The sequence below is a fragment of the Thunnus thynnus genome, chromosome 4 (genome assembly GCF_963924715.1).
Source record: "Thunnus thynnus chromosome 4, fThuThy2.1, whole genome shotgun sequence".
Classification (NCBI taxonomy): Eukaryota; Metazoa; Chordata; class Actinopteri; order Scombriformes; family Scombridae; genus Thunnus; species Thunnus thynnus.
Genome location: NC_089520.1, coordinates 35,488,860 through 35,516,632, shown reverse-complemented (window position 1 = coordinate 35,516,632; position 27,773 = coordinate 35,488,860). Strand labels below are relative to the sequence as shown.

The 27,773-nt window shown below is 39.1% G+C and overlaps 1 protein-coding gene across 2 annotated transcripts in view; it reads right to left on the bottom strand.

The window, feature by feature from the left end:
• Positions 1-27,773, bottom strand: part of cadpsa (Ca2+-dependent activator protein for secretion a) — a 198,649-nt gene that overhangs the window by 60,379 nt on the left and 110,497 nt on the right. Inside the window, exons 12-18 of one of the 2 annotated variants that reach the window (XM_067588510.1) lie at positions 20,345-20,481; positions 19,361-19,548; positions 11,417-11,518; positions 11,256-11,319; positions 10,813-10,936; positions 6,512-6,580; positions 429-535 (exon numbers count right to left, since the gene is read on the bottom strand). In XM_067588510.1, the coding sequence (XP_067444611.1) occupies positions 429-535; positions 6,512-6,580; positions 10,813-10,936; positions 11,256-11,319; positions 11,417-11,518; positions 19,361-19,548; positions 20,345-20,481 (791 nt within the window). The remainder of the gene's footprint in view (positions 1-428; positions 536-6,511; positions 6,581-10,812; positions 10,937-11,255; positions 11,320-11,416; positions 11,519-19,360; positions 19,549-20,344; positions 20,482-27,773) is intronic. The other variant, XM_067588509.1, reaches the window with a different exon arrangement.

The window sequence follows — 27,773 nt, the reverse complement described above, 5'->3', positions numbered from 1 at the left end:
ATTCTGAGTATAAGAAAATTGATGAATGCCACAAATGTTTTTAAATCACTCGTACATGCATATTAAAAAACAAATCTGTTCATACAAGTGCTTCTTGCATGATGCCCATTGTCCTTTCTTAGCAACTAATATACTTTCTTTTATTACGAGATTATCTTTTTTGTGAATCATATTTCTTTATTCATCTTTTATTGACAGTTTATTGTAAATTCTAGTTTGACTGTGTAGGAAATACATACACACACATTTCCATATTTTTTGATGACAGAGGTTTCCTCCCTTCCTACAGCTGGCTTTGCACACACAGTTGCCGCTCTTTCCACCAGCTCATTCCACAATGAAACCAGAAGCTTGTGTGTGTGTGTGTGTGTGTGTGTGTGTGTGTGTGTGTGTGTGTGCAGTTGATGCATTTATACCAGTACACTGACCTCAGCATGGTGTTCCTCATTCTGCTGAAGCACCTCAATCACCAGCTCCGCCAGGCGAATGGTGTCCTCCAGTTTTTTGGCAGGGGTGACTAACCGCCCTACATTCTCTGGAGCACAATGGTCAAAGGTCAGTGTGGGCAGCCTCTGAGTCTGATCAGTATTTATTCTCTCTTAAACATAGGGTGTTGTTACTACTGTGTGCATGCAACCTATACATAAGGTGTATAAGAACACCCTTGGTCTGAGGTTGCACAAAAATATACAACATGCATGTTATCCTGCCTACTGCAAAACACTGGAGCTAAAGGATTAAGTCACTCACAAATTTTGGATATAGCTGTTGCCTCAAAAGTGATCCTTAGTCCAGTCTATAGCCTCAGCCTAAATCACTGGGACAATCTTATGGTCATATTAAAAATACAAGCATGAAATATCATAGTGAAATATATAGTGTTATTATAATTAGGGCTGGGTATCAGACCTTAATACTTAAAGAGTGTTTGTAGCATCAATTATAGAGAACTGTGAGTTAAGGTCAGATTTTTCCTGATTTAAATCATAATTGTGTTCATTTTATTCAATATTTAATTGAAGTTCATGTGCATTAAACACACTCTGTACCCAGCACTAGTTATACTGTATTTCCAGGTTTACTACATATTGTTAAAGCATTTTTGATATCAATACTATCCTCATGAGTGCTGATGGAATTGTTGGGTGACTGGAAGTAGTGATGGCCTGTTGTCTGTAGCGAATGAGTACATCTCTGTCAGTGTGGGAGAGCAGTGATGTTGTCATCCAGAGAAAACATGGGCGTGACGAGGGATGTAAACAGCATGTACATTTAACACTCATCATGCAGTAATGTAGTGGTTATATTGTGTATCTGACTGCTTTTGCCTCAGATATATCTGTCTCTCACAGCAGAATTGCTGCAGGTTATCAGTTTACAGTTTGATTGTTTCAGGTGATGAAGTTGTATCCTACAATACTGTACTGAATGTAATTTGGACTCCCAACTATGTCTTTTAGCATGTTCAGTGAGAGGACTGAAATTATACCACAGCCAGAAAACAAACCGTTTTTACTCAAATAGTGGCTGGGGCCTTTATCTATCTCAACTGCAGAGGGTACCAGGCCTTTGTTGGAAGCAGGCTTATATTAGAGAGAGGCCTTTATTTCTAATTCCCTCTGTTTGATAAGTATATTTGCTCATATTTTAGTATGAAGCCTCCTTGTTTTCTTATCTGCTTCCGTTTGCTCTGTAAAATTTTTCTTACTGCATTACCAGTAATCCACTTACTCCGACGTGTGGAACAATAATTCTAGCACTTGAGTTCCACCCAGAACGTTTTGGCAGTGCACCACTTAGCTGTACTATGTGGGTAGCATGCTCACGGAGGTATGCTCACTGGCTTAGCCAAGTTACCCTGGTTACCCTGGTTACCCATACTCATGCAGTGTTGCTACTGTCCATATTATTAAATTATGCACCGTTATCCCCGTACTTAAATGATATTGCTTCTCCTCCGTCCCCCTCCCATCTCTTTGACGGTCAACTAGAGGGCGACGCATGTACTCATAGGACTGAAGGTACATCCAGGTAACTACTATTTATGCTTAACTGGCATGAACATTATATAACAGGCAGCAGGAGTTTATCCACCCTTGTTTTTTACCCAGCCTTTTTCTGGGGCTGACTTTTATTTGTTCATGTCGACCGCGCCCCTGGCCATTATCAGAGACCCGGCTTTTAATTGATTACCATCTTTTATTTGAGGAAGTACGATAGTTGTTTCTAATTGACAGACTGGTTGTCAGATGCCTGATGGCATAAACCTAAACATGGGTTCAACTGATTAGTGGTTTTAGTGTAGCCTTGCTTTATTTTTCCTTTGGCAAGTAGCCATGGTTTGAGCATGATACTGCACTCCAACATATTCTGATATAGAGAATAGTGGACTCTTAAGTGGAAACACAATGACATAAAGCAGAGTGGCGGTCCTTACCGCCACCTCATCCATTATTCTCATAATCAGAACACCTCATTGTGCATTATCACTTATAACAGAGTAGAGAAGTGGGTGGGGTTATATTGGATGGCCAGGGTTCTAAAAGTAAAAATCCAATTCAGTACTTGCCTTTGGAGCATGTTCTACACTTGAATAGGTATGACACAAATCTTGTAGTCAAAGGTACAAGACTTTGTACATAACAAATTCAGAAGTGATGCCAACAATGAGTCCAAGCACTGCACTGCACTGCACTGCAGGGCACTGCGAAGCACTGCAGCTGTAGCAAACATCCAGTCAGAAAGCTTTAAGTTTTAATTTGTTTTGTATCAATTCAGCTGCTATGCTGCAGTGTTTTGTTCCTGTGTGCAGAAATGAGGTGTTTTTTCAGCTCTGTCTGAAATGTTCTCCATAGCAAAGGCTGCAAAGTCCACACACCTCATCTCCCAAAGTATCCTCAATAAAACGGGCGGGGCATGAACACTTCCAGCTGTTTGGACTGTACTTGGCTGGATGCAGACTTGAAATGATACTTGGGCTGTGACCAATGACATTTCACCCTCAAGTCCACATCACAAGTACACACAAGAATGCAGATTGAGAAAGGCCTTATATTTTACCCAAGTCCTGATAGGATTAGAGAGTAGAGTTAGAGTTACATAACTCCAGAAATTCAGAGATGAACCGAAATGTATTTTTCTTCCACTATCTACCTACCCACCTACCAACACGCATGACTTGTGACATCACAACTAGCTTGGAAGCCAATTGTGCTCCAGTATGCAACTTACAAAAGTTTGATGTGGAAACCTGAAGCCTCCAGCACACATACACTGAGAATGGACTTTTAAGTAAAGTGGGAGACATCTTGCATCCAGTGGTTAAACTTTTGAAATTAAAAATATTTCCATATTCATAGATTCAGTGAGAGAGAAGCTGTAAAGTAGATGTCATTTTAAGAATTTTAACAAAGTAATTAACTTTTTTTGTTTGGAAATTAGACACAAATTAACATTCAAAGCAGTGAATTGAAGTATTTTTATATGTCTTAAAACTTGTCTGCAGATGATCTTTAAATTGAAACATTGAGGCTCTCTTTTAAAATTAAACTTTCTGAAAATTCATCCATGCTTTTATCATGACATGTCCTTAACTAGTGTAAAATTTTGTACACCTCACTAAGCTAGTCTGCACTGCAACTCAGCTCCAACTCTTCCTGAGCTCTGTGGTGAGGTGTTAAATAACAAAAGAGATAGTGATCACACATTACACTAGTATTAGCATTTCTTCACTAACTTCCTGTCACCGATTCTATGTAACGTTTGCTGAACAGAAACCACTGTGGCCCAAGTAGTGATTACAGGATAGTTAAATGTTAAAATGAAGGTTAATAGCAGCACAAGTATAACAGCCATATCAGAAAGTTACACAACAATATCAAGGTTAAGTTAGCTAAGATTAGCCACCATAAGCTTTTGCCTTTGAATGCATTCTTGGTCTAAACTCCTCTGTAAGAATTGCTGTTTTTACTGTAACAGCATCTTAAAATGAGGTTGTTTTTATTAGCATTTTCAAAAAACAATAACTTGATTGTTTTTTTTTATTATCACCGTGTCTGTCTTCTGCTCCCTTTGTCTGTCTTTGTTTTGAAAAATGCTATATAAAAAAAAGCTAACTTACATAAAAATGTGGAGGAAATACTACTGGAATCCACTGCCCCACCCACTCTCCTTCACTCTTGCAGAACTCTTCAATAATGTCAGTGTGCTAAATGGAAGCAGTTCAAGAAGTTCAACAGGTCAAGGTTCGAATGTAGGAATAAAGACACATTAAATGTCTTAAAAACACCACAGTGTGTGTAATGGTCCAGTTTATACTGTCTCACTCTGATGTCAGCAACATCATTCTGTTGGATAAGAACACATACACACACAGGGCTTTATAGGAGTTGAATTGGCCATGTCAGAGTCATGACTGTGTTCAGTCCACCCACTGGCAGAGCTCTTGTGGCTCAGTGATGTTGTGGACAACACAGCGGGCTGATGGGGGATTGCCTGGTGGAGCTTAAGTCATGCTAACATGGCTGAAAGCTTCCACAGAATGGGACTTCTGTACTGGTTCAAATGGGGGATTGTTCGGATCTAGTAATGTCTGTCAAGTCAGCAGGATTACATCAGAGTTTGGAAGTCTAGTCGTGTAAATCAAAGAGCAATCATTTTCTATGAAGTTGTATTTTTTCAAATATTTAAATGTGTAACAATGACACGTCAAGTTTTAATGAACTTAATCATTTACAACTTCATAGATGTTAACTATGAGTTTTCAGGTTTTGAACCGGAATATTTTGAATTCTTTCAGTAGTGACAATATTTGTGATACTGCAAGGTTGAAGGTCTTCTTTAACCTGACATTGTGTAACTTGTTGCTGGGTACAGTTTCCTTTGGATGGAGCACTTGCTTATTTCTGTTTAGTAAACGTTCAACTCTAGATTTTTGCCTTAATGTAGGTACAAGAATTAGTAGATGCTGCTTTGGATTAGTTTTGATCTCAAGTCACTTTGACGTGAAATGCAGTTTTTAAAGCCATTATGTGTCGGATTTGAAAATATCCAATTTGAAATTGTCCACTGGTTGTATTAAAGAACACTGATAGGAATAGGTTTAAAGCAACACATAGACTGCAAACATTACTACTGGAATTGTGTAACTTTTCTACAAACAAAAACTGTTGCCATCAGAAATAATATTTTATAATCACATAAACATTTTACACATAGTGGCTTTAAACACACATTTAGTTTTTCATGGCCTTCTTAAAGAAGAATGCTAACTTCATGCAAATAATGTTTTCTTCCATGCTTGGATGATGGCATTCTGTCTGTCTCTCCTGGGTTACTCATCAACATATTCCTTCTCTCCTATCATGGTTTGTCAATGTTGCAACAGTTCCTATGCTCAATTCAATTGGGTGAGACCAAATTTGACATTGTATTTTATATTATTGAACTATTGAACTAAACTTATCTCGAGAAAAGTTACATCTCCTTTCTGAGGTTTCAGAGCAGCGTAAAACACCACAGGGTGGGAAACATACACTTATGCAATCACAACATTCTTGGCACATTTCCTGTGATGTTTCTTTGACTTTGGTCAGGTAAGTATCAGGAAGGTTGTGACAGGGTTCATGGTGGTATGGTTTAAGGTAGACTGGGTGTTTTCTGGTCAGGGATGAGCTAACAGCAGAGGACAGACAGACAGTACAATGTCACCTGGATCCTTCAGCTTTTTCTGAGATTTCTCCACTAAGTGAGAGTTTAAAAAAATACAAAAAGAACAGGTAGCAAGGATGGAGAGGAGGTAGAGAAAGGCAGGAATGTGTCAGGAAGGAGGTGAGAGAAAGAGATTGATGGTAAATCAGATTATCTAGTTGACATATATCGGCAACCTTTGAGCCAAAGGTTTCTTCTTTAAGTACATTTTGTGATATACAAGAAGAAAAGAAGAAAAACAGACATAAAACACATAGCATCTTCACTTTGACCTAAAATCCAATATGAGGAAATTAGAAAAAGCTTAAAAACCTGTTGAAATAATTGTAATATATTCCCTCAGTATCAGCAGGTGGTTTCATTCAAAGACATCAGCATTTTCACAATGGGAATGTGTAACCTTCACTTTGATAGCTGGCCTGAATTGGGTCCAAAGACATTTCAAATAACTGTAGAATGTGGGTGTCCTCTCTGAATGTACCATGATCTAAAACACTGAAGAGGATTTACACACAAGCAAAGTAAAAATGCATTCAAGTCGCAGACAGACAAAGTACATTTGATTCGGGCAGGACAGAAAACAAGCTTGCAGACAGATTGTAATGTGTCTCATCTTGAAGCGTTTTAAGAAACTAACAAGAAGACTTTACAGACTGAAACAACAGATTCAACCTTAGAAGACATCAGGAATGACAAAAATGTGAGGTCACTTGCAGTGGTTGGGCGTGCATGCTGGTTTAAGAGTAAAATAAAAAGGGTGCAGAGGTGGAGGGTGAGGCTGGGGAATGAGGAAAGTACTCACGAATGGTTAAATCCATCACTTGGGACGCCAAGCAGAAGACAGGATGCTCATACATTTCTCTCTTTTTCCCTACAGAGAAAGAGGGAGGATACCGAGGCATGCGAGAGGCCAGGGTCAGAGAGGACGAGCACAGAGTTCACTAGGGTTCGACCGATATGAGGTTTTCAAGGCCAATTTCACCAATTTCATGCCATAAAAGCATATTGGTGAATTAAGTATAGAGTGTTTTTTCCCTAAAATGTATTCTTGGTAGGGTCAAAATATTGTATCAAAGGTGCAATATGTATCATTTTGAAATCCCAATGTAGTATTATCAGATGAATCATTCTGTGGTATAATTACAGTGATCAAATGAAACCACAGTCAAAATGATTATAGTGTAGGCTCTTTGTTACACCAGCGGTTTCTTTAGCTTTACTAAAGAGGAGGGTTTTTTTCTATGGACTCCTTCCCTCATCTGCCATTGCCAGATACTTTAGCTGCACTGGAAGAACAGCATCCTCTTCTGTCATTTCATTAACTTGTCATAAGATTTTAAAAAGAACAGTTCTAACTCAAATACAGAAGCCCAGTTTGTTTTTTTTATTTTCATTTTGAGCTTTCTGTCATTTTTCTTTTCATGAAAAGCAAAACAAGAATAATTTATTGCTACACTTGAATTAACCATTACAAATTATTTCTCTCATCTTTATTCTATTCTGTTATCTTTATTTTAAAATATACTTTTCATTCTTCATTCATTTTTGTTATAACATGGTTGTGTCATACAGTTAAATGTAAAATAGAGTTTTTGTTTTCATTTGACTCATGTCATAATTTGTCCATATGTCAAAATAAAACTAAATCTCTAACTGTTGTTATTCCATATATTTATGCAGTGGAGCAATCTCTTTCTGAGCTGTAAATAACTCAGCATTACATAAAATGCCATATAGACAATGATAAAAGTTCCTTGATCGTCTTGTTTGTTTAATACAATAACACTAATGTATCAAAATTAATTGAGTAATGCGGTAGCAATTAATTAAACAATTAAAATACTACATAAAGCACCTTTGAGAGCATTCCTTACAAATATATCATTAAACTGCATCAAACCCTCATATCTTGTATCTGAGTTGGATGATGCTGACTGACCCATGTCTGATTTTCATTGTTAGACCAAAGTCAGCAAAACAGCATATCAGTCCAACCTTAGAGTTTACAGTTTTCAGGCTATGTTTTTAGCTGGGAGGGGACAGTTAGCTGAGATTTAGCAAGTCAACAGAGTGAATGAGATGGCATCGCCCCAGTTACTATGAGAGACAAGTACCAGGGTACAAGTAGGCTGTATCCATGTGTGTGTGTCTGGGGTTCAAGGGTCAGCTGAGCTGTCTACTTTGGATTAACCATTCGTTCCGCCAAGCAGAGGTAAAATCTGAAATATCAGAGTTTTTTTCCCATAGGTCAGGAAGCACACCAGTATGAGGGAAAGGATATTTGGGGATAATCAACAATCACAACTGAGATACTAAGGTTAATCTTCCTTAGTTTCTTCAGGGAGGTGATGGTTTCTTTACAGACATCGTCTTAAGCGGACCATTTGGAGTCAACACATCCTCTTAAAAAAACAACAGTAAAGGTCTAAAATTCAGGCCAACAAAAACAATCTATAGTTATGTTTATGCCATCTAGCAGCTGTAGTTATGCACTCCGGCTTCCCGAATCACTGTTAAAAAATAATGATGTTTTATGATGTGACAATGCTGTGATTAAGGTCTGGTTAGGTTTAGGCACAAAAACCACTTAATTAGGGCTAGGGAAAGATCATGGTTTGGGTTAAAATGATCACTTGAAACGTGGTCTATACTTCCTTAAAGTTATGCAAGCTTCGCTGTCATGGCAACAGTAAACACCACAACATTGTGGTTTTAAAAAAAATGTTCTTAACTCGCAGTTGGAAACATGATACTTACAGCTGGAAACGGGAAGAGGACAGTAGTCTCCTGCAGTAAAATTCATATTTTGCCATCCAACTATCTCACCATCTACCCAATACACCTCCTCCTAAGGCAAAATCAAGTCACCTATATATATTGACATCATCTGAGCAGCGTCACTGTCCCGGGTCATAATTACTACGGCCACTAGATGGCGTAAACGTAACTATTGGTTGTTTTTGCTGGCATGAATTTTAGACCTATACTCTTGTTTTTCTTGTGAGGACGGACTGTTTGAAGTAGTTCAGCATTAACTGAACAACAACATTTTGGAAAATGTGCCTGTTTTCTGTCTTATACTCCTTGAATGTGCGTTATCTGATCTAGCTAACCTCTTCTGACTTGAATGCAGGTCGGATTCGTGGCTTTGATCAACAAGAATTTCAATTATAACTGCAAGTTATAATTAATAACTGTAAGTGTGCAGAGTTTTCTGTTTTTTCAGCCTGTTCCTAGTTGCGATTTCTAGATTTGCTCTAGATCTCTAGCCCACAGACTGTAATTATTCACGTCACTATTTACAGGACTGTCATGAATAATGACAGCTAATTTAGCCAGCTATCATCTACGTTAATTTGTAACTTAAAAGATTGATCTCTGGATTTCAAGACTCAATATTTGATCAATCAAATAAAAATTGCATTTAATCAGAAAATCTTTTTTTTTTATTCAGCCCTATACTAGATAGGTTATTAAACAAATAACTACTAGGTACAGTGACTGCATGCAGCATCTCAAAAGGCCAGTCCTTATAGTGAGGTAACCAGGTTTGAGCTCTGTCCCAGCTGTGATTAAAACCCAGATGATTCTTTAATTGAATGGCTGCACGTTAAGAAAATGCAACAGCTTTGGAGTTTTTGACATATGTATTTCTTCTTTCAACTGAGCTAGCATGTTTCCTCCTACTACCAGTCTTTGTGCTAAGCTTAGCTAAGCACATTCAGGACCCATCTCTGTACTGGACACACAGGGATGAAACTGACATTATCTCACTCTGGCTAAGACAGCAAACAAGCATATGTCCCAAATGTCAGTGTTCCTTAGTTTAGAGTGACAAATACAGCAGGTTAAGAGTGTAGTGAAATTTGAAGAATAAGTAGGTATCAGGTAAGTGATCTGCCTCAGTTTAGGATAAAATGTTTCAGAGGTCTGTAGAATATTTATGATGCCTACTAAAGAAAACCTGAACCATGCAACAGAGAAAATAAAATACTGAACTGCCACAACAGGCAGTCTCATCATGTCTTGTTTATTGGCCTTCCTGTTTTCGAACACCAACTAATGAGAAGCAGCAAAAGCCAATAGACAAGCAAAAGAGAGGAGTGAGTATGGAAGTCATCAGAGAGCAAGGGAACATAGGAAGGCAGAAAAAGGGAAAAGGAGCATCACTTCAGCTACCAGGCAGGCCAAAGTAGGAGACAGAGGTAGTGTAGGACTCTCTGAAAGAGAAGCTGAGGCATGGTGGACGAAGTCAGCATAAAGATTTGAGGAGAATTGAATGCATTTTTACTTACTGTACATTTGCTACTAAAATAGGCCGAAGAAAGGGCAAAACAAACAAAGCATTGTTACTTAAAACAACTATCATGCCATTAAATATGATGAGACAGATGATTGGAGAAGCTTTTCCTGCAGCTGGAAAGAAAGATTTAGGAGTTACTTTTCTGCGTCAGCCAGTCTTGTAATTCATACTTGCAGTGCAATAAAATATTCTACCTTATAGCTGCTTTACTCTTCCCATTGATTCCATTAACAGGCACATATGTGGCAAGTAGCTTTATGTACATTAGTTTTAACTTACAGAAGTCAATCCCAAAGCAGGAAACCAGAGACTAAATGTCCTAACTTCTAATTTCATCAGTTAGTAAAAATGTTTCATTGTGCTAGAATGCCATTCATAATAATGCTATAAACATGATCATAATTTGACTTCATGTATGTAACATGAAAGTCCCCCCTGAGCATGACTAATGTAATATAGTGGCTTAATTTCAACTGATGTCTACATACCTTGGCTAAAAAAGAATTGTCTACTATCCCACAATATTATATAAGCTCTCCAATAATAGTTGCTTAACCTTTGCAAGCCCTGCGCTACTGAGATCAGAAATCATCTCGACACTGCATTTAGAATCATTCACATGTGAATCAATATGTAACAAGAGACTCTCAGTGTAACTGACTTAGCAGGTAGAGCTGTCTTATTAACAGCCATGTCAAGACAGAATGCTCATGCTGTACTCTTACTCCAGTACAGCACTGACATAAAGGAAAAAGTCCTTGTCTGATTAAGATAGGAGCACTGAATGAGCAGTAGCTTACCTTCCAGTTTGGCATACTCTGACAGGCGTTGGTAGTTGACCAGAGCTGCTTGCTCCAGACACTTACGGATCACAGCCTTGACTTCCTCTTGTGGGACTGGGGTGACAATATCTTTCATTAGAACCTTAAATGAAAGACACAGAGAGATGAAAACAGTTTTCATTTCCACTGTGCACAAAACCTTATCATGAAAGGACAAGTGATGTGAATGTGTTTGCTTAATGATTTGTCATATTGGCTGAAACACTATTTTTGAAAGATGGTTGCACATAGGAACACAGTGTAAAAACAGATCAGTGACATACAGATGATATTGACTTTCAAAATGAGTGATCACAAAGAAGGTTAGGACGACTGAAAATTGTCTTTTAAGCATTGCCTACTTCATAGTTTTGGGAAAGCTAAATAAAAAATGCATCTGTCCAGCAGTAGGAATGACTTACCCTTTCAAGTAAGGACAGAGTTGCTTTCAGTGCTCCCTCTGGCCGTCCAAAAGGAAAGCAGTACCTGTGGAAGCAACAGAGTGGATTTTCATTGAACATTTGAACCTCAACAGTCTTAACTGGCAGGAGTTCAGTGCACGGTTGTCTTACATTGTTCTTACCTGAAGTGTGTAATCTGGTTTTCCAGCAGCACCCGGAGCCTCTCCTTGATCTCCTCGAAGCGCTCCTTCTCCTCCACGGTTACAGTGCCAATACCGTCAGGCCTGAAACACAACAGCAGAGGTTCAAGAGCGACACAAACCATCCCCATAGACTCTTTATTGACATGAAATGAAAGGCTTTGCAGTCTCTGCGGCCGGCCTGTGCTTTATCACTACTGATGAGTTGAGGGGAGTACAAACATGCACAACTAAAACAACACACTTTAAAGTTGCATATAAGCCTGTGTACCACGGATCTTAACAGTTCAGAAGTGTAGTAGCAGAGCACTGGGGTTAGGGGAAGGTGGTAATCAAACTCAGGTTGGGACAAAAAAAAAAAAAACATCTTAAAAACTTCCTCCAGAACAGAAAATCTGTCTTAAAGGTCCAGCGTGTAGAATTTAGTGGCATCTAGCAGAATGTGCTCATAAGTATGTGTTAATTTGTGTATAATCACCTGAAAATAAGAATACCTTAGAATGAGCTCTTTATATCTCCATAGGGAGTGAGCCCTCTTCCATGGAGCCTGCCATATTGCACCACCATGTTTCTACAGTGGCCCAGAACAGACAAAGCAAACATTGGCTCTAGAGAGGGCCTTTCGTGTTTTTTGCAGGTTTTATGGCCACCATAGGTTCCCCTACACACTTGGAAGGGGAGGGTGAGGGGAGGGCTATTCAGTTGGTTAAAACCTGCAATCTCACTGCTAGATGCCACTAAAATTTCAGGGCAAATGACACAGCATGTGCTCATACCAGGGGGAATGAAAGAATAGAATGACATTTGATTTTGAAATATCTTCATTTTTCCTATGACACAGTCAACTCATAGCACAGAAAAAGGTCTTGCAGTGATTGTCAATAAAGAAATGCAGATGTTAACAGTGATTATTCTGATCCCACACAGTTGGGACTGTATGTACCTCAAGGGTTCTATAGCATACGTGCTAAAAATCTTCCCCACTACATCACTGCTTTAAGCAGACTGTCCTCCAAGAGAGTCTATATCACAGTAAAGTATGGATTGATGATCTTTGAGGTTTTATTTCCTCCTAAATGTTTTGGTAAAAATCCATCTATCAGTCCATCCATCTTCCTCTCCTTCTCTAGGTCCAGGTCACAGTGGCTGTAGTTTAAATAAGGTGGCTCAGTCACATCATCCAGCTCCTACTGGGGGATCCCAAAACGTTCCTAGGCATATATGATCCCTTCAGTATGTTCTGGTTGTGGATCCAATCCGATCTTCTTCCAGATGTCTGAGCTCTTCACCCTATCTCTGAGGGTGTCACTGTGCTGCAACTGAAGACCACACCATCCCATCATCGGAATGCACAGGGGGCTAAGTCTGACAAATGTTGTAACCTTCAAAAACAACAATCCAACCAAGCACACTCACTTTATGCCAAACAACTCAGGTGTACAGAGGTGTGGAAGTAGAGCATTTGAACCTCTCTCTCTTCAAACAACTACTTCCATCACTTCTTGGGCAGGCTTTCGCCCCACCTTTAGGTGTGGGCATTCATGACATGTATAAACAACCATATCAGACGTGGTTAACCAACACTTCGCATGACCTGGTCCATTTCAAGCATACTGAACACTGAAGAGTGACCCCTGCCACCCTTTGAAGGAAACTCATTTTGGTCACTTGTATCTGTGATCTCTTCCCCGATGTCGGTCATTACCTAAATCTTGTGACCATAGGTGAGGGTTGGAACATACGTTAACCGGTAAATCAAGAGGTTCACCTTCAGACTCAACTTTCTCTTTACCATGACAGTAAAGTGTCTTCATTACTGCTGACACCACACCAATCCACTAGTCAATCTCACATTCAATCTTACCCCCACCATGATATACTTCTTCATTTCAGACAGTGACTCACTCTTAACTGGAAGTGAGCAACCCACAATTTTCCAGCAGGAAAATGTGGCCTCAGACTTGGTGGTGCTGACTTTCATCATAACTAGTGATCAGTGTCATCTAAAAAGGTAGTACACTTTATTAGAAGCACAAGTTGAGGAAAATGTACTTGGTGTCTGCTCCGCTACTATACATGCACACACACATTACTGGCAGATTTCCATATTCACACATACACACATTTTTAATCTCTCTCAAAGATAACATCAGTGAATTAACATATTTATGTGAACGGCAGACATGCCTAAATGACAATGACAAGTTTTGAAATGTAACATCACACTTATATTAGCTCAGTTGAAATTTTAACACATGTATTTAAGACAATTTAAACAGCAGATGATAATGTTTATATCATTATTGTACTATATGAATCAGCATTTCCATGATTATTTCAATACATACATAGCAATTACAGCTTTACAAGCAGGTGTGTGTGTGTCTGTATATGTGTGTGTGTGTGTGTGTGTGTTTCTGATGTGTTTATTGTTTGTGACATGGTTGGGTCTGGGTGGAGTGTGAGCAGAGTGCATGTGACAGAAGAGGCGCTGGACTGGTGGCCATGACAGCATGATGAGAAGCAGGAGACATGACACTCTCTCTCTCTCTCTGCCCCCCCTTTGACATGTCATTTCAGCAGACAGCATGAAACTGTGTGTGTGTGTGTGTGTGTGTGTGTGTGTGTGTGTGTGTGTGTGTGTGTGTGTGTAGTGTACTTGCTGCAGACACACACAGCACTGCTCCATGGGTGCTGTGTTCAATTTCGAGGGGTACCAGTTTGCTCAGCATCAGCGATCATCTCATCCAGACTCCCCTCAGTTTTCATGGACATTTGAACAGACACTGTCAGTGTGTCACAGCCACCTGTAGGCCTCTGCTGCTGAAAATCATCAAGCTGAGGGATGGAGCTCAAGTGTTTGAGCTTGTAGACTGGTTGAATTCACCTTGCTGGCAGCTAAACAAGATTTATTCATTATCATATTTGTTTAAAGTAAATACAGTGTTAACAGCATGGTTAGATAGTCACCAAAATGGTAAAAAGGTTCTAGTTTTCACTAATGAAAATTGTAGCATACTGTAGAGAACAGTAACACTGTAAATACTACAATTAATGAATATAGCCTGAACCTGCACCATAACAAACTGGTGCTTTTTGGATCAGTTAATAAGAACAATTTATTTTGACTATTTTTACATGATAATGAGTGGCTTGAGCCCTTTGTTTTGTGGCTGGTGATCAGATGTGTATGTGCAAGCCTCAAACAAAAATGGGAGAGGGGTTGTCATAACAAAAATTCACAGTAAAAAGTCATCATACCTTTCACATTGTGACAAAAAATGAAAGAGGAAAATTTCACACTAATTAAGTCCTGCAGGGCTCTCTTTTTCTTTTTTCTTTTTTTTTTCTAGCCGCGCGTTGTTCCTTGGCAGCTTCCTCATGTTTGCTTGACCTAATGACCTCACAGCTCCGATGACGACAACAAGTAAATGAGCCATCAGTGACAGACAGACAACAAGCCAGCAACACTTTCACATCTTCATTTGCATACAACTGACAACCACATCAGGTTTTTAAGTACATAACCATGTAACATTCTTTTTTTTTTTTTTTTTTTTTAAATATCAAATGCAGCTTTAGCTGGAATTTACATTTAATAATGTGTAGTGTGCTGCTATCCATAATTGATTATTTTAGACTGCACTCTATAGTTGTTCACTCTCATTTCCAGAAATAATCACGCAGAGCTCAAAGGATTAGAACAATTAATGAATTAGTTGATTGACAGAAAATGTATCATATTATAAACTATTTTGATTATTGATTGTTCAACTAATTTTAACTGCAGTTTCTCAATATGTAAATATGTTCTGGTTTTCTCAATTTTCTATGACATTAAACTAATATTTTTGGGGTTTTGACTGATGGTCAACAAAACAAAACATCTGAAAATTTCAGCTTGATCTCTGGGAACCTGTCACATTTTTCACTATATATTTTCTGACCCTAACTCTAACCCATCTTATGGACCAAACAATTAATCAGTTAAAAATAATAACTGCCATATTAAATCAATAATAAAAATAATCAACCCCCAAGTAAGTCCAAAAATATTGAAGCTGAACAGTTACTTTCCAGAAATAAAACATTTCAATTGGTCTATAAACAATTTAATTAATTCTTTACCTATCAAAACCATATTCCATATGAAAAATCTCAAATATTTTGAAATACACATTTCACAACCATAGCACCTCAAAATGTTTCTGCACATCCCTACACGTGTGTATGGATGGTATACTATCTATCAGCATCAAATGTAATGTTGCATTTAAGATAATATGAGTGTTCAAGTTGGAATTGAAATTTTGAATTCAATTCCAAAAGTACAGTACATGAGAAATTTCACATCACATTCATTCCCACTGATTTTGATGATTGTGTTTCATTCACTTTAGATTCATAAAGCATAATCTATAGCTGTATAAGATGTAATAGTAGCGAAAAGCTTCAGTTGAATTGTAAATATGCAGTGGTGCTATCATCTAATCAATTTTAATTACTGTATATTTTATAATAAATAAAGAGCAGAGATTCATTTTTTTTATTTTGAAGACATTTTGTAACAGACAGTCGATCTAAATGGAGTCAACATTTAGCTGGACAGAAATCAAATCCTGACACTTTAACAGGCAACCGGGAAACTGATTCCAACTTGGTGCACCAACACCTCCGGGCCAGCAGGCTATTAGGAGGCAGGGATGGGGGTGGGGTGTTTGTGTGTATTTGTTTGGGTAGGGGGTGGGGTGGTCTGGGTAAGGTGTGTGCACGGGGGCACGCGCAGCAGCATTGGCAGCGGAGACATTCGGCCATCACACATGACAACCTGTCAACCTGTCATGCCTCGACCTCCAGGCACGATGGCTGAACTGGCAGAGCCAGGTCTCTGTTTGATGCGTGTGTATGTGGATGTGGGTATATGTGGGGCCCATTATTTTTGGATTTTTTTTTAAATCTACATTTACATGTGAATTTACATGTATTATTTTGAATATTAGTAATAAACTGTGCTGAACTCTGTCCTTTGACAGCAAGGAACAACTTTTTGATGCCTTGTACCTTTTTTTGCTGGAAAAAAAAGGATGTGATGAATCTCCACATTACTCTCTGCACAGATTTCAATCAAACTCCTTTTCTCATCATATTTGTCTTCTATGTGTCCCTCTCTTCTTTTTTTCTCTCTTTCTCTTGGAGCGAGTGTTGTCCATCTGTCCAGCCTTATCAGAAAAGGCCTCAGTCCTCAGTCACTGTTTGTCAGCAGGATGGAAGGAAGGATGGATGGATGGATAGATAGATAAATGGGGGGGTGGAGGGTGAAATGGGGCGGGGGTGTGGGCACTGACAGACAGCCCTCCCTGACCTTTGCCCTCAGCGCCGGAGTGGCCCTCGTCTGTCTTTGTTACGCTTCATCTGCAGACGGCTGACTGTGATGTTGACAGATTTGATGTCTGAGCACATCAGAGCAGATTAGACAAGAGGTAAATACTGCAACTTAGATAACAGGGTGCATACTGGAATAAAGCAGAGATGACTCCTGTGTCACATACCACAAGCCTGTTAGAATGTTATAGAACCTTCAGGAAATGACACCATTTGATCTCTGACTGAAAACTGCTCCTCTAAAAACAAGTTTAGGAATATGCTACTAATTTTGTTTTATGCCACAACCACTGTAAATATTTGGTTGACAGGTATCTATAAAAATCAGATGTGGGGATGTCACAAACATAGTTTCACTCAAAATTTTAACCACTATTGTAAGTTTGGTCAGAGACACTCACCAAGAAACTGACTATTTTAAGGAAATGATTACGCAGTTAGGTTTGGCAGAAGAGACTCTGCTGTTTGAGGGAGCTCTCAAAGAATCTGAGTAGCAACAAGGTTTCAACATAAAGGGCAGGTTCACAGTTTTTCAAGTGCATCCTAAAACAACAGCCAGATGCCCATATGAACTCTGAAACAGAATGTTCTAGCTGTAATCATTCCTCCTACTCATACTGGCCATTAAAGGATCCATTTCTACTGTGCTTCCAATGGAAGAGATAAGGGGTGAAATCTACATCCCTTTTAAAACAAAAATGTTTTAAAAGTTAATCTGAAATTCATATGACACATCAGCCATCCTAGGTTAAACAAATCAAATGGATATCTCCAAAGTTAAGATAATCTTTTTAGTACATTTCCTCTTTTTGTTACTATCCCCCCACTGCAGCTCAACAGTATAATACTGTCCAGGAAAACACAAAGAGGGAATTATATACTAAAAAGACTGTTTTCACTTGATTTGATGAAGCCTCATATTAGCTTCATATAAACGTTGGAATGCATTTTTCACAGAGGGAGGACTTCAGATCTTGTCCCCCATCACTTACATTGGAAGCATATTAGCAAGGGATATTCTAATGGCCAATATGAAGAGAATTAATGATTACAGCAGGCAAACCCTGCTTCAGTGTATACATAAAGACATGACAGTTGTTTTAAGACAAACTTGAAAAAATGTGAACCTATCCTTTAAAGAGCCTATCCTCTTAATAAACATACATGAAAATAAATCTTAGTTAATTCAACAATATTAAATACCACATAAGGAGGTGGTGGTGGAGGGGGCTTCAAGTAGTCAGCATAGTAAATAATGATAGTGACAGGTTATAATGTCCACACTGTACACCTGCATGAATATGATTGGATGTTACTGGCCATACAATCAGTGGCTCAATGAGCCACTGATTGTATGCAAACGTAACTGTAGTGGAAATAAAGAAGTTTGATGGGGAAGGAGAGAAGCGCCGCATGATGCATGCCCTGTTTCTTCACCTTTGTTCCTGTTCTCTGCTCCAGTGCTGAAAATTTGCAAAGTTGACTAAACTACTTGTGAATCAGACGCTAGTAATGCTACCTCTCCTTCCATCAGGAGCCACACAGGAGACACTATGACCAGAAAGAGCATTTTTTATTTCTTTGTGTGGCTGTGTGCATACAGTAGCTGGTGTTTTCATATCACAGATGATGATCAAAGGAACTACAATGTGAGTCTTCAGGTAAAACACTCTGCAGGAGTAATGGGACTGTGGCGTTACTGGGTGGAGGCCATGAATAATAGAGATTTTGCAGAGCCTGGTTCAGCTCTGACCCTGTAGTTACTGCATCTGCGTACACAGGACCACCTATAAACACACAAACTAAATGCTCAAATGTATGAACATTCATGTTGGTAGACTCCACTGAAAAACTGTTATCTCAGATCTCAGTAGTGATTTTGGTGAGCAAGATATTATCATAAACAATAGATGATAGAGAAAGAGCTTTTCCATGTCCTGCAAAGAGATGTTTTTGTTTTTCCCCTTATCTAGACTGTACCCCACACACGATAAAATGACTTACCTTCTACTTCCTGAGAAAATTGGGGACCTCAAGTCCTTTTTCTTCATGAACTCAATGATTTTGAGTTCTCTCTTAGCAGTGTGGGCAGGGAGTTCAGGGACAGAGGGGAAAAGGGCTCGTTCGAGTTCGGCCTCAGATACCGGCCAGTTTAACAACTCAGACACACGCTGACTAGATGTGGTTGTGTGGAAGTAAAGGGTTTTGGGGGACATTGGAAGGAAGGTTATTTTGTGAGAGTGAGCAAGGTAAATAGGTTTTACAGGAAAAAAAGACAAAAGAAAGAGGAAAAGTGAGCATGCAAGCAACATGCAAACAGAAAATCAATAGATATGCAGGAGGAAACAAATCAAAGCATAAAAAACAGATGCTGCATCATATGTCCCTTATATGTGGACTGGCCTGTTTCTCATTAATTTGTCAGCATTTCCCTGTTCCAACTTGAGTTTTAGAAATTAAAAAAAAATACTACATTTTAGCATCTAAGGGTAGTTTGTACCTGTGGGGAAACAACCTCAGACAAGTGAGCAGTTTGATTTGTACCTGTTTCCATGGACATGGGAGGCACAGAAGGCGAAGCTGTAGTGCAGCAGGGTGGGGTCGATCATGGCTCCATTCTCTGCCCTCTCTAGCAGATCGCTCAGGTAACATAAATGCCGATGACAGCCCCGAACACCGTAGCGAGCGCAGTACTCATCCAAGACAAACACCTGACCGGGACTGAACCAGCCCTGTGGGTAACGTACACAATCACTGCTGTCACCTCGTCTGTAACCAGACGCTCATACACATATACACATGCCATTCAAGACTTCACAATACTGGTATCTTTACCCACAGATACAACATAGATAGGTGGACATGTCCGCCTCTGAATGTGAATGTGAGTAACTGCGTCTCAGTGCGTCCTCAGAGTGTCTTAACCTGTGTTCAGAATCTGAAGTGAATCTTTGTCATGCTTTATTCACATGAATTGAACCACTGGATTGTTTATGCAGCAGATGTAACAACTGTACAGACATTAACTTTTGGACATGTATGTAGTGTACCTGTGTTGTGTTTGAGTCAGACAGCTCAGACACTGACTGATCTCAAAACTTACTATGAACCCCTGTTCTTTGTGTTAATATCCTCCAGCCTGATCTCCTCTGTACATTCATTAATTGGAGTCATAAAGCTTTAGGATGGAAAAGTTTTTCCTAAGTTGACATATTTTCAGGTCACATGAACCGGTGGCCAGTTCATGCTTGCCTGCAGTCATGTCTCTTGACTTTACATGCAGTCGCGCCACCTATAAAATTAGCTTCACATTCAGCTCAGTTCATGTGAGGAGGATGAAATTTGAGTTATTTAGACCTTTCCAAATATGCACATTTAAAGCCAAGTTTGAACAAGACCTTAGCTGTACCTGTATTGTGTCATCATATGGTGTAACATGGCCACTTTACCGACTTTTGGTGAGTACAACTGTGCGTAACACCATGGGTGACAATTACAGAGTGACAATCATATAAAGCCTTTTCTTACCAGACAGGAGTAGGAGTCATTGAGTCTGTGGTCCAGGGTGAGACGCTGTACTAGCTCAAACAGCGAGGCGTGGTCAAAGTTACAGGGGTTGGCTGAAATAAACTCGTCCATGCCATGCTTCTGGGCTCTATCAGCATCTGTGCACAACCATTTACCCATCCAATGAGGAGACAGAAAGAAACAGAGGGCTAATGTCAGAGCCTGACAGAAAAACAAGAATAAAGTTCACCCTGGCACTGAATTAATTCATAGGTAATATGTAATAAAATCAAATAATCTGATAAAGTACCCACAATAAAGTAATGCTGTGCACACTTCACAACAAGGCTTATACACTTAACTAATTTAATTAGATTCTACAAAATGTAGAAACACCAAAGTCATAATTCATAATGGCTTCCAGTTTCACAAAATTATTGTGTAACTTTTTAAATAAACTCTGTTATCTACATAACTGAAAACTCCTTGAATACTATACCTACTGAAATGATGATTTTGGTGTCCTATCCAATGCAGTCTCACCATAAAGGCCAAAATATACCACTGCTGAATGGCGCGCGTCAAAACAGCCGCCCCTATTATTTTCTATGTACAACTCTCACACCGGCGGCAGCTAGGCACACACCAGAGTAAAAGCTGTTTTGTACTTCAATACAATGTTGGCCCAACTACAGATGTTATTTACTAGTTTGTTGCTTGCTTTTCACTGTAGTTTTAACTATTTCACTTGTGTTTGTATCTACAAGGCAAAAATTAATTAATCATTGGTTTATCTGATGCTTTCAAAATATAATCTCACAGCTCAGATTATTATTTTTTTAAGTTTTTAATCAAAAATGGACAACTGCAATAGGCAACTCACCCATGGCATTTCATTGTCCCATGCTATAATCTTAGAACTGGAATTACATTCAGACAACTACTGTCTTCCTATTGATGCACTGAAGCGCAACACTTTCTATTAATGGTAGGGGCGGCACTTGACGTGCGTCACATGATGCGCCATAGTGCTGCAGCGGCGGCCATGTGTTTTCAGCTTATCAATGATCAACATGAAATGTCACAAATTCAAAAATGTGCCAATCAATTATTATTATTATTATTATTATTATTATTATTATTATTATTATTATTATTATTATTATTATTATCATTATTATTGTTTCCAGAATTAGACTCCATTATGGGCCCTTCATGAGGGTTACCAGTGTTGACTCAACAGGCAGGATAAAGTTAAGGTGGACAGGAAGTGTGAGTTTCCCGGGTAGCTTTCAGGAGGTGACTGCTGATCTGGAGGTTGAAGGTTAGTTCGGAGGTCTGGGGTCATGTTGTGTTCATGCATATTCATACATTCATGTCTATATTCTTCAAACTACACAGCTCTAAACATCTTTTTAGATTTAAAGTCTGTTTTTTTCCACTTATACATTGTGTGTAACTACATTTATTTTGTTTTGGGTGTTGCCAAAACACTTGTAGATGCAGAATGCATCAAGTGTAGTAGATATACTGATCAGGACAGCAGCTGCTGCACTAGTGAAATGCTGCATTAGCTACATGGCCAATGTATGCAAGTTGCAAGACCACAAGGCTGTTCTAAAGTCAGAGTCTGTGAGTTCTTGGAAGGAAGATTACAAACACTGATGAGTGCCCCAGCTGGCAGCAATAAAATGCTGCAATCACACTGCAAACTGCATACAGTAGGCGCACCCATGAACAGACTTACTGTAATTGTCTTTCTCAAGGTCACAGTTTGTGAGGAAACAGAGAGTATTCATGACATTACCCATTTCAAATGTAACCAAGCTAAATTCTCCCACTTTTACATTTGTTTTAGCTATTTTTCAAATTTTTCAACAGCTAATCAAAATACTGGTATAAAATCATGTAGCTGTTAGTTGGGTACTACTAGAAATCAGCTGATGTCATAAACATAGAATATTCCTTTAACAGTAAAATAGCTAAACAGTCTCTCTTGACATAAGAGTGACTACAATTAGAAAAGACAGCAAACAAAAAATTTGTACACTCTTCAGTTGTTTTCCCAGTGGGCTCATTAAAATGCACTGACATTGTGAATATCCAATAAAAGGGAAGCCTTCAGCATATGGAAGTGCTGTACAGCTAAATGGACTGCAAGACTAATGTTATCACTTCTCTATGCTTTGGACAAGTCTACTGCTTAATAAAACGGTACATTGCATTAACCACTAATAGGCCAGTTACTGCATATGTTAAGCCATGTGCCTTAACCCTACAACTCAAGAATAACCAAGGTCCAAAACTGCATTACCCATATTTACCCTATCCTTCAGTCGCCCCTTTACCATTAAGCTTCCCCATTCCTAATGCCACTTCACTGCAGTGTTGGTGGCCCCAGACCCCTGTTGTGGCCCATAAGTAATCACTGCCATGAACATCTCAGAACAAGTCAAGAACATGGGGGGGCCTCCTAATCTCAACTGTGGTGGCTATACCTACATCATGGAGGGATGGGTGAATGACTAAGGGGGCTGTAAATCCCTGCAAACCTGCAAACTGGTTACACCAGGCTTTGCTGGGGTACAAAGAGGAGGGGGTACCTGCTCCACGTTCTTGGATTTGGGATTTATATGTCAGTGCATTCACAGATACTGTATAAGAAGATGTTGTGTGGCAATGGTGTGCTTTATTGCTTTTGCCCTATAACTAAAACAGTGTTTTGGAGTAGAGGCTGACTAAAGACAAACTAGTTTCACAACAATGTCACTACTAGGTGACCTTTCTGGTGTCTCCAGGGGTATGGGAGTAAAAAAAGGCTAAATATGGCGATAAAATCTTTTACAACACATGAATTGATCAAGCTTTATCTGGTGTGCCTAAACTTCTAACACCAAAAATCCTGCCTGTCATGTTTGTCACAAAGACCAAAAACATACATTTGATGCATGATGAAAGAACTGATCCTTGTTCTGCACCAAAAATTGGGCCCCTGTTGTGCCCAAGGTCTCTTCAACTCCAGCGCACACAGCACACCATAGATATTTTGAGTCCCAGACACCAGCTTGTACTCACATCTTAACCATGTAAGCATATTCTAAAATAAACTAATTAAAGTTTTGGAAGTTGATTTTTACACAGAACTCTTCTTCAAGATAATGCCACAAGATTACATAATAATGTATTGTATTAGTGGTGCAAATCCCCCCAAATGCTTTGTAAGTCATCAATTGACCAAACACCTACTGTGAACTGACCTACAGTGAACCCAGAGCTTTTGGGGCCCTGGGACATGTGTATGCTTTGCCCAATTGGTAAAGCAGCCTTGTCCACTACTAAAAATCTTGTACCATAGTAACAGAGTAACTCAATTCATTCTGATGAAGCGTACACATCAGTGTTTATTCTCATCAGGGTTACAGGTTTCAGCTCTTACTGGACATCCACAGGAAACTCCCAAGTGGGTCAGTGGTAACACTCCACAGGGATTTATTTTTTGATAACTGTACAGCTCATCATAGATTCAATTTCACTTTGGTCTTAGGTGAAGACAGTGGACTGTGGACACAGTCCTGGGACACATGTGAATGAAGGTTATAATGAGCTGTACAGTAATCAAGGGATTTGTCTGACATCCTCTTCACTGCTGAATGAAGGTACCCCAGCTGTCAATCAACAAACAAAACAAAGAGTGGGATGCTGGAAGCTGATTGTGTCCCCTCAACAAGTCCTCCCCCACCCTCCCCCAAAAAATCTAAAAAGGTGACATTGCGGTGCCCCTTTGGTCTGTAGCTGTTGGCCTGTCAGGTCTGTTTGATGTGAGTGAGCAGGAGTGGAGGCGGGAGGGCTGGACAGTAACATGCAGTGACATTAGTCACCCCCATCCGTCTGGGCTGGGGGAGGACGGCCCTGACAATGATTGATGGCTGCTATTCATTTATAGATCCAGAGGAGAGGAACCGGGAGGCAATGGCCACACTGCTGGTCCTGGGTTTGGTGGTCAAAAGCATTTGGGGCTATTTAACACGTGGCTTGCTTTTTTTGTGAACTGACCATGAAAAACACACAAACACATCTAGATCTTTCTGTCTCTACACTCATGAAGATCTGGGCAGCTGTGGCTCAGAGGTAGAGCAGGTTGTCCACTAATAAGAAGATCAGTGGTTCAATATCCCCGGCTCCTCCAGTCGGCATGTCGAAATGTGCTTGGGCATCATCATGTGTGAGTGTCTGTGTGAATGGGTAAGCATAGAAACATTGTGAGGCGCTTTGGCTAGGAAGCGTTGCATTGCTCCTGATGAGCAGGTTGCATGGCAGCCTCTGCCATCAGTGTATAAATGTGTGTGTGAATGGGTGAATGTTTGCATGTAGTGTAAAGCACTTTGAGTGGTCAATTAGACTAGAAAGGCAAAATATAAATGCAGTCCATATACCATTTACCATCTTCATTGATCCCCTAACACCTAACATCTCTCTCTAACCTACAATATTAATCATGAGGATACGCTTCCTAATTTTGTCACAGCCTCCCAACTCAACACAACTTTAGGTTTTAAAATATCAGCAATGAGTTGAGAGAGATTTTTTTCTAGTTCAGCTTTGATGTCTTCAAATTCAACTGTGAACTGTGTTGAACTCAAGTATAGCAATGGTCGAGATCTGCAGTTTTGGTGCATGGAGCTGCCAGATTTCGATTCTTCACCTCTTCACATTTTTGCTCATTGTTTATCTTCTTGATCTGATTTTAACAGAGCTCATAAAATCATATGAGTCAGTAGTAACCACTCAACAACTGGTGGGTTAATGCATACCAGTGCAAATACTGAGATTTTAATACAATGAACTTTTCATTTATCATAGTAAAAGTTCACACTTAAATATAGGTACAAACCTTTACTTAAAGTCCACCAATTTAGCGTTTATAAGCAGTATACAAACACTTAAGACACGGTTTACACTATAATGTAGCTATAAACAGATCTATCTATGTCCATGAAGACATATTTTATATTATTACAGCTGTACTTTACTATATTGTAATGTTAATTATCTGTTTATACACCAGCCTCCAGTTATGAGTGCCCACAGATATACAGTATCTGCTTACAAATACATTATAGTGTGTTATAAACCATATACCTTATATGTTTGCATACTGCTTATGAATGCTAAATGTGGGACTTAAAGTCAAATATTACCTAAAACACAAATAACATGTTGAGTGAATACTGTATAATTTTGCTGATTTTCATAATTGGGAATCAAAGTAAATGATGACATGCATGGGTTATGACCATTATCCTAACTCTAGTGCAACACACATCAGATGCTTGTGTTAGTAGATGCCTGAAACACACTGTACGCTTCACACAGACAGCAGTAGTAGTCATGGTACAGTAGCCACTGAATGTTAGTCATTTTCTGAAGAATCGACCCATGTTGATGCTGGGAAATAAGACGGTGCAGTATTCCAGTGAGTTGACGCTACTGCTGCATGCCCTTACATAGAAAAATAATGGATGTTTTAACATGTGTCATGCACTCTATGTGTGTGTGTGTGTGTGTGTGTTGGCCTTTATGGTCATAAAAACCATTGGAAAGTGCCATCATTAAACAAAGCTATCTTTCTAAGTTCATGAAAAGGTCATTGGGTCAAACATTTTGACTTAGTGACAGTGACATTCTCCCTAATCATTCCCTAATACATGACAGTAACTTCATAACCAGGCTGGTGAAAATTTTAAAGGGACATTGAGAGAGAGAGCAGGAAAGAGAGGAGAAGATGAAACTGCCACTGTGTTACTGTTTGCTATACAGTTAGAAGTTGTGTTAGCAGAGCAGTCCAGAGATTTGTAAACTATTCACTGCTCCAGAGGGCCAGGAAGTTAGAATTAGCATCAGTATATGTGCATATTTGTCAAAAAAGAAAAAAGAATCATGAAAAGAATGATAAGAAAAAAAAATTACCTGTCAGTCATCATAACAAGAAAAAGAGTAAACTGTGAACATCAGTTTCACCTCTCAGCAACTGAAAACAAAACTCTTAATTCTGTCTTTGTTGTTACAATGTTTTAACATAGTCTATTTTGAATTGGGTCAGGGGTGGGTGGGTGGGGGTGACATGATGTTATTCATTGCGCTGATCCAGGTGTGAACAGGCAAGTAGTTATTTGGTAACATTGACTGATTGCCGCCTGATTTAATTGTGCAGCAACCACACTGTATAATTCATGGCCTTGCACTTTTAACTTGGTAATTACCAGCTGCTGGGACTCAGTGGGACTCCAGTGGTTGTGTCAAAAACAGCTCGCTCAGTAAATTCACTTAAACAAATGCACGTTAGGTGCCGTCGCTGCCACTGGCAAGTAGGAAGCAGTTTTTCATTTATTTGTTGTGTTGATTTGCAGCCATTTCTATCTCAGTTGGTTTTTGGTTATTGTGCATTTTGTGTTCCACAGATAGTCTGATGACATTTTCTTAAAACATTTTTTTGTAAGTTTAACAGTTTTTATTAAAGTTCATGCCTTCCCCCACATGGTTTTGCATATAATCTTTTACTAACTAAAGAAAGCAATTGAATAATGCCTTCAGATGTGAGAAAATATATACATGTCATAGGTTGATGTCTGGCTAACACACAGATACATTCACATACATAAAACATAAATATACATTCACACTGCTCAGTATTATCACAGCCATTAATTTTGCTACAAAGCAAGTCAATGAGTATAGTATACTCATTAAGCACACTCATATAGTATATAGTATGGAAGAACATTTATGAAGTCCTATAAGAACTTGTGTCAGAGCTGGGGAGGGGAAGACTAAATGTGTCTATGCTTGTAAAGGATGAGGGTTTGAGTTTAAGCATTTTATTTTCTTGAAAACTTCTTAGATTCACATGACAGGCAGCAAACACAAATAGTAAACTATGTATTAGTTTCTAAAATGCATTGTCCAACTGAGACTGCCCAGTTGTCCTATCAGTATCTGCTAACTAGGCTTTCTTCACCAATATTCAAAGAGTATGCTATGCTGAACGGATAATCATGATATCAAACCATCTGAGATGTAATTTATGGAAGCATTCAACACAATAGATGGAAAAATGATGGAGAAAGGTAAGACTGTTGTAAGACACTAACATTAGCTTGTCACTGAAGAGAGGTAGCAGAGGATGCAATATTTTGAGTAAGTGACCAGCCCACTAAATAAGATAGGGTCATTAGAAGACCAGGCCCATATGACCTGCAGCGTGATGTATTTGTTGATATTTTCTTTCAGTCTTTCTTCAACCTAAAACTGCCTTCCTCTGACCAAAGATGTACATAAAAAACTGACGTACAATTATATACAATAATGGCAGTGCTATAACAGCGTTTCAGTGTTCAAAACATTAAAAGTCCATTAAACCATACATTCTACAACTTTGAAACATTCATGAAAG